This window comes from Centrocercus urophasianus, unplaced genomic scaffold (assembly GCF_019232065.1).
Source record: "Centrocercus urophasianus isolate 14NV4802_14NV808 unplaced genomic scaffold, USGS_Curo_1.0 seq_14, whole genome shotgun sequence".
Classification (NCBI taxonomy): domain Eukaryota; kingdom Metazoa; phylum Chordata; class Aves; order Galliformes; family Phasianidae; genus Centrocercus; species Centrocercus urophasianus.
In genome coordinates this window covers 32,652,923-32,667,735 of record NW_024884586.1, presented here as the reverse complement: position 1 = coordinate 32,667,735, position 14,813 = coordinate 32,652,923, and the positions used below count along the sequence as shown (strand labels likewise).

Sequence of the window (14,813 nt, the reverse complement as noted above, 5' to 3'; positions counted from 1 at the left end):
TCCAGCTTATGTCAATTGCTTCCTTTTCTAACAAATCCCTTGAGTTTAACTCGTCCTTTCCCCCAACAGTGTGCTTACCAAAACAATAATTACCAGCATAAGTACAGCATGAATACAGCCCCATTTCTACAGAATGTCCCTTTATCTGATGTGTTGAAGGAGTCAACCTACCTTTAACACAGTTGCACCATACTGAAAACATGCACTCTGCCACCTGAGTAATATCCCAAATTTAATTCTAATATGTCACTTTCCTCTGATAAACTCCCAGCATTTTTCAGAAACTCTTCTCATTAGTTTTAAGAGTACAGCTTTTCATTTGGTATTTCTCATTTTTATCCCTTTCTATCACTTCAGTCCTCAAGGCCACCAAGTGCTATTGCTACTTTAATCCTTCTCTATAGTGACAGACCCTCCCAAATTGGTGCCATCTGCAACCTCCTTCAGAAAGTTCTGCTCATGTCAAGGTCATTACTGAAATTACTAATAAAATCAGTGTGAAGGGCAAACCTTGCAAAGCTCAGCTACAGTAACATTTTTCCACAATTGCCTCTATCCATTTCTTACCTACCTTGTGGCTTACCCACCTTTTCTAGTTATCTGACTCGTAAGTAGCACACCAACTGTTTTACTAAGTACACCTACTGCATTTCTGTCACCTAATTCAGAGGATCTCAAGCTGTATGGCTGCACAGATAGCAGTAGTGATATATTTCTTCTTGTACATACACATAGCTTTGCTGTCATCAGTGTTACCCAGCACTGCTGGACTACAGCTGACAATTTGGAAAGTATAGACAACGTTATCCTCCTGTGTCCCACTGCTTGATGAACTCATATCATATCTCCTTGCAAAGAACTCCATAGCAGCAAAACTCCAGACACACACCAGCCCCTGTAAGTAACGAAAATCTTAACAGCACAACCAGCTGACAGAACAACAAATAAAAAAAACACTAGAAGGCTCATCACAAATAAATACCCTTACAAATACTAGGGCAGTGTGAATAATTATCAAGAAAAAAAAAAACCATGAGTGAGTGCAAATTTAAGCCTACGTACACAAGATGGCAAGTATATCATCTTTGTTGGTAGCTGCGATGTAACCAACTGGCTAGTGTCACCCAGCAGATGTCACTGATACTTTCATGGCCTCCTGACCAAGCTGCAGAGGTCCTGGCTCCATGGAACCAACTGAGACGAAGATAAAGGGCAAATTAAAAAAAAATCTTGTGACATGGTCACTGTAGAGCAGATCTCTGCCTGCCCTGATAAGACCCATATTACAATGCCTCATAGGGCATTATCCTTTCCTGTCCCACCTCCATTTGTGACTGTCTCTTTAGATCAGGAGCAGATACTAGTCTCTGGCCTTAATTTGGCTTTAATATTTGCCAATTATTTTAAGAGATGGCGACACTAACTTCTATTGATCTCATTAAAAGTAAAGGTCGTTGTGCAGCTCATTTCTCAGGGCTCAATATTACCTCCTCAGGCCAAAAGAATAGCATTGATTTTGGAACCTTAATCGAAGGTTAATTGGATTGAAGTGTGTATTGGGTTTTTGCTTTCTTTTGCTGTTGTTATTATAGCCATCATCTACGGGTTTGCTTAATACTGGCAGGACAATCCTGCCCAATTAAACTGGTGTCAAATTAGCAAAGGGTGTGGATGGGGAATAGTTACAATTTGGAGCCTGCTTTTTGTCTCTGCTCTGTAATGGCTCCTTTCCATGGTCACGCACAAGAGATCCTATTTCAGACTTTGTCTTCTATGATGCAGTTGTGAGGATCTAAACACAGTGCTCTGTAATGCAGCACCATCACTATGCACTGCTGGACATATGAGTTGTCATTAAGATACAGGAGTAGTTTTTAGGATCCCTGGGGTGTACATCTAGCGTGCTCCAAACTCCCTTTGAGAACTGAGAAGATTGCTTTCCCATTGAATGACCCATCTTCCGTGGCACATATGTGGAGAGAATTACTCAGACTTACCTGGCCAGGAAACTGAGGGAATTAATTTGGTAAGTTTCTACAAAAAAGATCAGTTGGTGTTTAATTGCTACTTGCATATTAGCCAGACCTCAAATGGCTAGGGGGTTCACTGGCTTGGCTTCAAGTGTAGATATGTTCACCTTTGGTTTAATGTAAAGCAACTTGCTGAGATTCTTAAGCCATATAGAATTGATTTACACTGATGATTGACACTGACTTTCAACGAGAGAAGGGTTTACCTGTAATTTAACTCTTTATGTGGCATTTTTTGCATCTCCCTGGATTAAATTAGCAGGGAAAAGAATAATCATTTTCCCCACGAACTCCATGCTCCATTTCACCTAACACTTAAGTTTTATAAGCACAAATACTTGAAACATGAGAGTTTTCCACACTTGCATTGACAAAGAGATTTCAGTCTAGGAAATCCCACTTAAATTTTGGCAGCTTCAAGACAGCAGCTCCTGCCCCTACTGCAGAACGGTAAACTTCATACTAAAAGCATATTTTAAGTTGCAAAGCTGTTAACCACGGGAGGGTAGTAGGACTCTTTATCAGACTAAGAGATACTGTTGCTGTAAGGATTCTATTTAGTAACTGAAGGAAGCAGAAAGCCACATAGGATGGGGTGACAGATGGCAACAATTGCACGCAGTAGCTCACCTTAAGTACCTCAGCTGTTTGCTTTCACTTCTCAGCTGGACAAAACACTGACTTCTGAATCATGCACAGTCCCTGAAAAAGCTCTTTGCAAGCTGAAGCAAAGGACACCATTTCCTTCACCTGACTCAAACGTAAGCCATGGCAATCATGGTGAATACCCCCTCCAAACAATTAAAAGAGAAGAAGGTTATCAGGAGTAGTCAACATGGACTCATCAAGAGGAAATCATGCCTGACAAATCTGTTTGCTTTCTATGATGTCATCACCAACGGGGTAGGCAGGGGTTGTGCACCTTGACTTCAGCAAGCTGTCTGACATCATCTCCCACAACATTCTTGTTATCGAACTTAGAAAGTGTGGGACAGATGAGTGGATGGTGAGGTAGATTGACAACTGGCTGACTGGCACAGCTCTTCACAGAGTCTGGCTGGAGGCTTGTGACTAGTGGCGTTCCCCAGGGGCAGGCGCTGGGTCCGATCTTGTTCAACATCTTCATTAACAACCTGGATGAAGGGATAGAGTCCATGCTCAGCACGTTTGCTGATGGTACAAAACTGGGAGGAGTGGCTGCCACAGTTGGGCAGGGAGGAACCTGATAAGGCTGAACAAGAGTATGTGCAGAGTCTTGCGCCTGGGGAGGAATAACCTCATGCATCAGTACAGGTTAGGGGCTGACCTGCTGGAAAGGAGCTTTGCAGAGAAAGACCTGGGGGTCCTGATGGAGCACAGGCTAGCAATGAACCAGCAACATGCCCTTGTGGCCAAGAAAGCCAATGGTATCCTGGGGTGCATTAAAAAGAGCGTGGCCAGCAGGTCAAGGGAAGTGATCCTCCCCCTCTGCTCTGCCCCGGCGACATTTAGACATTTAAAATACTGTGTTCAGTTCAAAAATAGATAGGGATTTCTGGGAAAGAGTCCCATGCAGGGCCACAAAAATGATAAAAGGCCTGAAGCATCTACCATATCAGGAAAGTCTGAGTAACATTGGTGTGTTCAGCCTTGAGAAAAGACAACTGAGATGGGACATGATAAATATTTAGAAATATCTAAAGAGAGGCAGGAGGCAGATGGATGAGGCCAGGCTCTTCTCGGTGGTGTGCAGCAATAGAACAAGGAGTAATGGCCTAAAACTTGAACATAGGAAATTTCATACAAACGAGGAAAAATATCTTTACACTAAGGGTGACAGAACACTGGAACAGGCTGCCCAGAAAGACTGTGGAGTCTCCTTCTATGGAGATATTCAAGACCCTCTGAATGCCTACCTGTGTGATCTACTATAGGGTACCTGCTTTGGCAGGGGATTTGGACTCAATGATCTCAAGGTCCCTTTCGACTTCTGTAATTTTATGATTCTGTGGTAAACTCTCCACTTGACTACCTGAACCGGCTGGTTAGTTGAAAGCAATACGGCATGTGCACATGTGCAAGCTTCACAGCTCCCTCAGCCTGCTGACCCAGCAGCCTGTACTAAAATAGGCTTTTAGATACCAAAGTATCTAAAATAATGGATAGGGTGGACACCTATGCAGCAGATCAAAGATAACATCAAAATTTGTGTATGGACAAAATCTCTCTAAATTGATCAGATAAAATCAGAATGGGAATAAAAGAAGCATTTGTGCCACTTGGGTCTTCTTCAGAAGTACATGCTCTGCTTCCTTCCCTCTTTATATGGTATGCTACAAATGTGCTGAGAACTCCACAGACCATTTTTCCTTCCTTCTCTGCTATACTCACATCCTCCAAATATATCTTCCCAAGCAAGAACATAAATAATGTCTTAAGACAAGAATGATTCAGTTTCCAAGTGGTGCCTTTTTCAACCCACCACGGCCTGGACTTCTCTCAAAATTCATACCAGCTTATTTCTTCATAACTCCCCTCTCCAGCTCACTGTCAATATCCCAGCTGTATTCTCATCCTCTGCTACACTTGCACATGAATAAGTAACTGTTACACAGGCAGATATTTCAGTGTTTGCACTTGTCTTTAGAAATCAAAGCCTTCTCTGATTAAATGCCATTACAGTCCAGCGCTTGGACGGATCCAGAGAGATTAATGTGCTCTTGGGCAGCTTTAATGATAATCCTGCTACAGACGGTATTAAGTAAATGTCAGTAACCTGGTTTGAAGGGAGCTTTCACCTCAGGGATCTTTTCCATTTAGAGAAGAGAAGCTCAGCTTGATTTCAAGGCTGCGTTGTCACAAAAGAGAAATCCTGCTTACTGAATACCCCTCTTTCTCAGCTCAGTAAAACAAAATGGAGTAAGGTGATAGAAGGATTGATAAACAGATTGAAGTGATATATGGGGAACTAATGCATCTCCTGAAAACAAAAACTGCTGTATAAGTCACATCGTAGTTTTGGAACTTTTGTTGCCACCCCCTCCACAAGTTCCTTTCAGTGCCTGCCGCCTTTTGCTCATTTTGCCACCACGCCATGTAGATCCTTACCCATAGCATCAAGCAGCAGCAAATACTGGACTTTGGTCACACCTGTTCCCATCTGCTGCATCTCACACCATTCCTACCTCACCTTATTGTGGCCATAGTAACAGACCTTATATCTCATCATATACTTCTCACAGGGCTGGTGCCCTTTCTTTTGTACTGTTATTTACTGGCAGTCAGGAAAAGATGATCATTAATTTGGAGGAGCAGGGAGAGAAAGAAAGGAAGAACGGCTCAGCACAGGTACTGAAACAGTCAGCAGAAATGTGTGATTCTACCACTGAGATGAGTAACATCACACACGTGACAGACTACCAGAAACCTCCACGGCTTATACTTTGCCATAGTAAAAATTTGTTGACAACTTCTTTATAATTACATTTTTACAGGTCAGTAAAATACGTGGTTTCATTGCTGCACGGAACCTATCCTGCCAAGGTATCACAAAACAACCTTCCCAAAGGAACAGATGAACAAAAACAAGAGCTCAATTTTCTAAATCTAAAGGTTCTAAATCTCTTCTATTAAAGCGAAGACCCCTGAAAGTTAGGGGAAAAAAAAAAAAAAATGAAGTCAGCTTCTTCTGTGCTTGATTTTGACATATACTCTCAGCAAAATATCCCATCGAAAAGCTGAAGTTATTGAGTTTTCCACATTGGCTGTCTGGAGAAAGCCCTGGAAGATTGCCGAGAATGCACTTCCCTGGGCTTCTCCATACAACTTTGAATTCTCAAACTGCTGGAGGTAGCAAACAACCAAAATGTCAAGCGGATCTGCTGGGCTGGTTACCTCAGTCTCAGAATAGATCTTCTGTCCAAGAACTCTGAGGAAGCCCTGCCCAAAATGTGCATGTAAATATCGTTCAAGAGTCCTCCTGTTAAGGCATCAAAATGAGCCTGACTATTCCAAGGCTGGATATTGAGAAATATTTAGTCTTGTATCTAAGTGCTGCGGACTAGATTTGACCTTTGCCCATATAGCACAAAAGGGCTTATGTAAGATATATTTGCTCAAAGAAACAACTCACTTTTGACCAGTTGTTTTGTCTGGGAGAATGGAGCTGACTGGTTGTTCTGAAGTCTAACTAGGCTTTTTAAATTTCAAGTGACAGAAGTCCACCAGCTATCACGTTCTTCTGAGTCACACAATGACGCATCATGCAGGAACCTACCTTGGCAAATATAAAGGAAGATAATCAGCACAAAATAGACACAGAATTGTGTCTACCTCTGATCAGCTGACAATCATTTCTCTGACTCCCTGATGGGAGTGAGGAGAAAAACTAATGACCAAAATGCTCCAAATGCTTCCTGATGGAGATGTGAAAGAAGACAGACTGCATTGTATACAAGGCAGTTATTCAAGAAGCCTCTTTAATAAAAATTGATCAGACATCTTTCAGAGAAGTCATTCACTACTGTCCATTGACCTTGACTTGTTCATCATTATTAGAATGGAAAGAGACTCAAAATCTATTTTAACCTTTGAATTTTCTTTCCCGTATTTCAGTGGTGAAACAAGAAAAGGTGCCTGTCTTTTGCCTGCAGCAGTTACTAGAAAATATGTTATTGGCTTCTGCTGGGTGCAAGAGCAGAGAAAGAAGTGTCCTATCCAGAGAAAAAGGCAGGTTGTTTAGTCCTCCACCAGACATTTTTCTGTTATCATGGTGACTTAGGGAAGCAGCTCAGAAGATACATACAACATTCTCTCTTTGCGAGGCATACCAAACTCACTTTTCCCTTCCCCTGAAACACCCTTGGTATATCTTAACCAACATCACAAGAACTTTCTTATAGATAGAAAGAAGAAGCAGAAAGGAAGAAGAGTAAAGAGAGAGAGGAAGCATTCAGAAGTGAGAATTAAGTGGATGGACAGATTAAGTACAATTGATTTTGCTAGCTTTAATAGCCAATCAACTGAGTGTGGCTTTGAGGTTCACAAACAGGGCACAATGAGAAAGGCAAAAAGCACTGCCTCAGTCAGCACTCACTGACCAAGAGGGCTGGTTTTCCACATTGTTGAATGGCCCAAAACTCTTTCCTCAGGCACCTTAGCTTTCTTGTAAGTAATGCCTTGTTTCCTCAAGAATCTCTTAGCCACAAAGAATCCAAATCTTCCAACTTCATGGCACACAAATTATCTTATCCATCAGAGAAATATGGCTTCCCCAGGGATGAAATCTAGCAGTTGTTTAATGAGGGACAAGAAAATTACACAGTAGTATTGGAGCAAGAAACAAAGAAGAAAACTATTGAGTTACATTCAAAAGAAAGATTTTGGAAATCAGAATTGAACAATCCAAGAATATTATGCAAAACACCATGGGTCAAGCCACTCCAGTAACTATGATCATACAAGGCCTATAATCTGTGCCTCCTAATGGGTTACAGAAGCTACATCCCATGCATTTGCCCAAGAGAAAGTTAATCCTGAAGAAAGATAGAGGAAGAAAAGAGACAAAAAGATCTGAAGCTGAAGCAGTTCTACTAGGATAACACAGACTGTCACGTTGAAACAAAACATTGGTGTGCACAGTATAGAAGTATGGTTATCACTCTGAAGATCTCTAGCTGTACAGTCCTACAGAAGAGTGTTCCCAAAAGGGATTGTATACATTCCCAAAAGCAAAAGAACTAAGATCTTTCAGATTGATTACTCTCTTCATACAAATATATGCTCCCTTTTCTGCCCTTCCTGTCCTATCAGCCTTGGTCTAACATTGCTCACATGCCCAGTTCAGAGGCAGCTGAGAAAATACCTCATTGACATCAATGCCATTCTTCTCCATGTATGCCTTGTCATTCACCTGTCCCCCTTCCATGAATTCCATGAGAAGAACACGCCTTGTTGAGAGCTCCCAATAGATTCTGGGGACCTGAAAAGGGAATAGATGGCTTTGGTCAAACAACAGGCTGGGGAAAGGAAGGAGAACATATCACAGTTCAGAAAAGGAACAAAAAAAGCAAGAGGTTGAAATAAGGACTTCTTTTCTCCCCAAGCACAACAGAGGTAAATCCATCTAATGGTACTGCAGGTCGCTTCCTGGGACAACACACTGCAAAACAACACACCAATACAACCGTAGAAGAGTCTGTGCTTCTGGAACATTTCAGGCACTGCTCTATGAGATTTTGACCTCTTCCCACTCCCACTATTGTCTGATATCTCTTCCTTATCTGCTTCACAGCTCCTAAAACTGACTTGCTCAGTACTAACTACAAGTTTCTGAATCATTCACTTGGTGCCTTTAGACAGGAAACAGATCTCCTTCGCTACACACAGGGCACACTTACACAGTTCTAGAAATGATAAGACATCATCATAAATTGCATCTCAGTAGTGCTCCTTGAAACACAAACGCATTTGAGCTGACAAACCCCACGTATTTAGGCCATCTGCAATCAAACCAGGAGAAAAATCAAGTGTCACAAATAAAAGGCATGTCATAGAAACCCTGGGATACCCTTAACTATCTAATTGCCAATGTGACACAGCAACGAGTATAAAATGTCAAAGTATTTTTCATTCAATCCGCAGTAAATCAAGCTGAGTTAGGTCTAAGGAAGAGGTGCTGTATCACACAGGGATGCAGTGACGCAGTATAACAAAAGTCTTAGCTCAGGCAGGCTCCCCCATTTCCAGTCTCTATGAGAAATTCTTTCTGTGCTGAAGCGTCCACTGTCAAAAGACTGGTACTACTGAAATTCCCTTTGGATACTCCTCACACTGTTGCTCTTCAGTGTCTCAAGCTGTCCATATTTATCTTCATATGTAGGAGAAATTAGAGGGGTACATTCTACCAAGGACATAAGAGAGCTCCATCTATTCCCACTACTGTACCCCAGTTCATAGAATCATAGATTTGAGTTGGAAGGGGCCTTTAAAGGTCATCTAGTCTAATTCCTCTGCAACAAACAGGGACACCTACAGCTTGATCAGGTTGTTCAGAAACCTGTTCATCCTGTTCCTGAATGCCTCCAGGAATGGGGTATCTACCACCTCTCTAGGTAACTTGTTCCAGTGCTTCACTACCCTTAGCATAAAAAATATTTTCCTTATATAACCACTCTTAGATTGAAATCATTTCCACTTATCCTGTCACAATAAACCCTGCTGAAGAGCTTGCCCCCTTAAAAGCCTCTGTTCAGATACTGAAAGGCTGCTCTCAGGTCTCCCCAGAGCCTTTTCTTTCCCACACTGAACAGTCCCAGCTCTCCCAGCACGTCCTTGTAGAGGAGGTGTTCCATCCCGAGTCATTTTTGTGGCCCTCCACTGGATATGCTCTAGCTGGTCCACATCTTTCTTGTACTGAGGATTCCACATCTGGATGCAGTACTCCAGGTGACTTCTCACCAGTGCAGAGTAGAGGCAGGATCACCTGCCTTGACCTGCTGCCCATGCATCTATCAATGCAGCCTAGGATACAGTTAAAACAGATACATATTTTGGATTCTGCAAAGAGAAAGACACCCATGCAGCTTCCTATCCTTATTTACAACTCAGAAGCGGACTTAAATTCACACACTTCAAAGGTCCACCAACTGGGGTAGGGCAGGAAAAGATAAGAATTGTTATCCATCTAATTAAATCTAAACCGAAGTAACCAGCCAAGCTGCTTTTAGCTTATCAGAACTCTTGAACAAACAGTGGTTGTTTTATACCCTGCTTGTAACTACTGACAATGGCTCAGTCCCTCACAATTCCACAAACTACCTGCCTCCTGCACTGTTCCCATTCTAGAGAGCTCATTTATCCAATGAGCCGATTCTACCTTACCACATACGTGAGACCACACCAAAGAGTCCTTTGCTGAGCAATTTCAATAGCTCTCAATCTTGCTGCTCATCACTCCTAGGATACCTTGCATGTTAACCTCACATACACTTGGATGCTAAGGGATTCATTCAACAGGGATTCAGTCACCTGCACTTGTGGTGGTTTCACATTAATATACAGCTATGCTCCACCACATTGCTCTCTACTGTCAACAACTCTATATCCAGGTAGAGACCAGACACAGGTGCTATCTCCTAGTGCTCTTCAATACCTTTATCAATAACATAGACAGTGGGATCGAGTGTGCCCATAGCACGGTTACTGATGACCCAAGCTGAATGGTGCAGTTGACACAATAGAAGGGAGGGACACCAACCAGAGGGAGCTGGACATGCTCAGAAACTGGGCACAAAAGAACCTGCACATGGTTTACAGGCTGGTTCAGCCCAGTCTAATGGGGCAAGTGGGACCCATGGACCCAAGCCCTAGGAAAGCAGGAAAGGAGAAGAGGGGAAAAAAGGGTAGGGAGAAGGGTCTAACAACACAACAGTGGCAATGATCTGAGGAGGAAAGTTAATATGCTAAATATAATATTGGAATGCAAGATAACACAATATACTACAATATAATTAAATTAAGGCTAAGAAATCAAATAAAGTGAGCAAGAGAGCATCCAAAACCAAAGACCTTACTCTAATGAAGACAAGATGGCCAGGGAACACAGGTGCAGAGATGAGCAGTGAAAGAAGGGCACATCTTGTGACCTGCAAACAGTTTTATCTTTCCTTCCAAGAGAAAATGGAAACAGAATAGTTGAAGTCTTCTGGGAGATGTAGTTCTTCCTCTCTTCTGAGGACCAGGTACCCAAAAATATCAAGAATCCATGGAACTGGAACATTAACTCTTTAACTCCCAGTGCACTGTATGACGTTACAATGCGATATACCAATAACAATCATAAAACCATGACAGAATCTAATCAGGTTTAACAAGGCCAAGTGCAACATGCTGCATTTTTCTCAAGGCAATCTCAGATATGAGTACAGATCAGGGGAAGAACTCCTCTGTGGAGAAGAATTTGGGGAGTCCTGATGGATGAAAAGCTGGACATGGGCCACCAGTGCTGTCTTCTGGCCTATAAGGTCAACGGTACCCTGGGCTCCATCAAAACACTGTCAGTTGCCCAGTGAGGTTGTGGATAACCCTCTATGGAAGCACTCAAGGCTAGGCTGGATAGGGCTTTGAGCAACATTGTCTACAGGGAAGTGTCCTTGCCTATAATAAAGGGGTTGAAAATAGATGATCTTAAAGGCCCCTTCCAACCCAAACCATTCCATGATTCTGTGAAAAGAGCAGTGACCAGCAGGAAGGAGGAGATTACTGCCTCTGCTCTGCCTCCGTAAGGCCCCATCTGGAGTACTGTGTCCAACCCCAGGGACACCAGCACAAGAAGGATGTAGTTGTTGAAGAGGGTCCAGAGGAGATCCACGAAGATGATCAAAGGGCTGGAACACCTCTCCTATGAATAAAAATTGAGGGAGTTGGGCATGCTTAGCTTACAGAAGAATTCGGGGGAGTCTTCACAGGAGTCTCCCAGTATTTAAAGGGTGATTGTAAGTAGGAGGGAAATCAACTTTTTACATGAGTAAATAGTAACAGGACAAGGGGGAACAGCTTTAAAATTAAAGAGGGGATATTGAGGTTAGATGTCAGAAATAAATCCTTTACTCAGAGAGTGGTGCTGCGCTGGAACAGGCTGCTCACAGAAGTGGTAGATGCCCTATCCCTTGAAGCATTCAAGGCCAGGCTGGATAAGATACTGGGCAGCCTGGTTTAGTGGCTGGCAACCCTACCCATGGCAAGGGAATTGAACATAAACGATCTTTAAAATGCCCTCCAACTTAAGCCATTCTGTGATTCTGGGACTAGAACAGCGAGAAACGAAAACCAAAATGGTTTCATGAGACCCCATCTAGAGTACAGTGTTCAGCTCTGGAATCCACAATGTAAGAAGTACATGGAGTGCATCTAGAGAAAGGCCACAATGAGCTCAAGGTCAGGCACAAGAGGGCTGGAGCATCTCTCCTATTAAGAAAAGGCTGTAAGTTGACATTGTTCAGACTGTAGAAGAAAGGGTTCTAGGGAGAACCCACTGCCACCTGTAAGAACCTAAAAGGAGACCAGCAAGAAAGATGGAGAGGGGCACTTAATGAGGAAATGTAGCTACGGTAAACAGGCCAATTGTTTTAAACTAAAAGAAGGTAGGTTTAAATTAGATACTAGGAAGAAATAATTCACTAAGAGGGTCCTGAGACACTGGAACAAGTTGCACTGGAGTAAGTTGCTCAAAAAAGTTGTCGTTCCATCCCTGCAAGTGTTCAAGTTCGACGAGGCTTTAAGAAACCTGATCTACTGAGCAGTGTCTCTGACAGTGGCAGGGGAGCTGGAACTAGGTCCTTTAAGGTCCTTTCTCACTCGAATGCTTTTTTTGATTCCATGATTCTATAAAAACACCTTCCATCACCATCCATCCTCTTCTTTCCTGCATTAGAAATACTGTGGCCAGCAGGAGCAGGGAGGTAATAGTCCCCCCGTACTCAGCACTGGTGAGGCCACACCTCGAGTACTGTGTTCAGTTTTGGGCCCCTCACTACAAGAAAGACATTGAGGCCCTGGAGCGTGTCCAGAGAAGGGCAACAAAACTGGTGAGGGGTCTGGAGCACAAGTCTTATGAGGAGCGGCTGAGAGAGCTGGGATTGTTCAGTCTGGAGAAGAGGAGGCTCAGGGGAGACCTCATTCTTTCTCCTCCTCCCTAGTGGTGCCAGAAGACAGAGAATGAGGATTACAGTCAGCCTCTGTCAGACCACATTCACCTGCTCTATGAGGAGCTCCTTCCAACTGCTGCAGGGGAAATTCTGCTCTGTGTCTGGAGCACATCCTTCACTCCTTCTTCACTAACCTTAGTGGCTGCAAGGGCTGCTCATCTGTTTCTCACTTCTCTCTCCCCCCACTTCTGTGGTGCAGCAGTTGTTCCCTTTTATCTGACATGGGTCAGTTGCTGGGCTCTACTCACAAAGGCTACCCCTGCAGCTCTCATCATATCAAAATCCTGCCACACAAGTCCCATACAGCAATCTTCCCAGCTTATCTGGATGTTCACTCTCTGCAGAGTTATATTCATGAGAAAGTAAACAAACTCCAAAACAAGAAAACCCCCAGAGTCCCTCTAGCTGCTGTGGTCTGCCTCCTAGACACAGATCCTCACTGCCTTAGATCATTTCAGACGACACTCATTCTTGTCTCAAGATTTACAGGGGCAAGTCAAAGGGTTTACAAAGAACAATCTAAGTTCTTGGAAATACCTCTCTCACTCATAGATGAATTCTTCAGTGACTTTTTTAATTACTCACAGATGCTTGGGTGTAATGCTAGTGCATGGAAACAATTTATCTCCGGCTTTAAAAGCTCAACCAGGTTCACAGCACAAAATCCACTTCTTGGCTTTCTTGCGTGTTTAGGAAAATTAATGATACAAGAGCCCAATTCTTCTGTTGCCTTCGGGTGATGAACATGTCTCTGAATTGGCAGGTCAGACAGCAGGATCCATCATTTAGTCATCTCAAGCCATTTGTTACACATGTTGATATCATGATAGCTCCTTAACCCAGCAAGAAAGTGATTGGCCGTCTCCATGGGGATTTACTTCACAGTCTCCTAGTTACAGCTGCAACGGATACAGCTCACCAAGGTACTTCTGATAAATGCCCACCCAGCAAAATCATTGGCCTTTGGCCTTCTGTAACCCTGGTGGCTTTTAGCTATCTGTGTTTACAAAAAGGCCAGTTGCTGCCACTGAGCTTCAAAAGGCCTGCCCCAAACCTGGTGACAAGGAATTGTAGCCTTTGCACAGAGGAAGCAAGGAGAAAATGGACACATAGGCGTGTAAAGTCTAACAAAAACTCGATTCACTTCAGACATCTATCACTTCCATCTTGGGACTTCTGCATAAACAGGAGATCAAAATCTTGTGTTGATATCTGTATGCAGGAGGGTCCAAAGGAACAGGTATTTTTTGCTGTCACTGGATATGTGCAAATGCAGTTATGTGGACTGTGGCTACAGGTCTACAAGCGCTTGAGCATACCTGGGTATTTCCAGAATGCACACAGCAGAAGCCTGTGCCTCGTATGCGTCAGCAAAAAGATGCTCATACGCAAGTATGCAGACATGAGCACATCTGCAGACGGGGAGATGAGTGCATATCTGGTTGTACCTGAAACATTTGTCAGTGACCTCTGTCAGTGTGTGGCAGGAGAGGTGGCATATGTGTATCAGTGAGGAGAAACACTGTATGGGTGCAGCTGTTTGTGTATGAAGGCAACATGAGTGCATTAGCCATGGATGTGTAAGGACAACGTATGCTTACTTCAGAGAAAGAATATACTGTCTTAAAGGAGGAAAGATATATGCAGACATGTTTCCTCCTGAAATATACACACAGTACACCAAACCCTTCTTGACATCCTCAGCCTTATTCTAGTTTTGTGGTCAGCATCAGCAGAGTAATCTAAGAACACAAAAGGACTGACCACCACTCTCCCTCCATATAGCTCTTCCAGGTGACAAATGAGGTGCATGAGAACCATAAAGTGAGACTACCAATGCACATACATACATGGGAACATGTATTCCCTCACCTTCAGGAAGTCAAAGTTCTTGAGCATCTGAGCAACCCTTTCAGCATTTCTGCCCTCATTGAGGAAATCCAATTCCAAAGGCAGATTCTTTTTTGCTTCATCCACCAGCCACATGAACTCAAAATCTGGAAAGATCTGCTTCACAATCAAGAGAAGAACCTGAGAACAATGAAACAGACAGTCAGCCACACTCCAGTTTCAAAGCCACACAGCTACCACAGTGCTG

The 14,813-nt window shown here is 43.1% G+C and overlaps 1 protein-coding gene across 13 annotated transcripts in view; it reads right to left on the bottom strand.

Moving 5' to 3' along the window:
* Window positions 1-14,813, bottom strand: part of ADCK1 (aarF domain containing kinase 1) — an 81,994-nt gene that overhangs the window by 11,645 nt on the left and 55,536 nt on the right. For 12 of the 13 annotated variants that reach the window (XM_042814918.1, XM_042814919.1, XM_042814911.1 and 9 more), the window contains 2 exons: window positions 14,588-14,746; window positions 7,873-7,989 (listed from right to left, as the gene is read on the bottom strand). In XM_042814918.1, the coding sequence (XP_042670852.1) occupies window positions 7,873-7,989; window positions 14,588-14,746 (276 nt within the window). The remainder of the gene's footprint in view (window positions 1-7,872; window positions 7,990-14,587; window positions 14,747-14,813) is intronic. The other variant, XM_042814922.1, reaches the window with a different exon arrangement.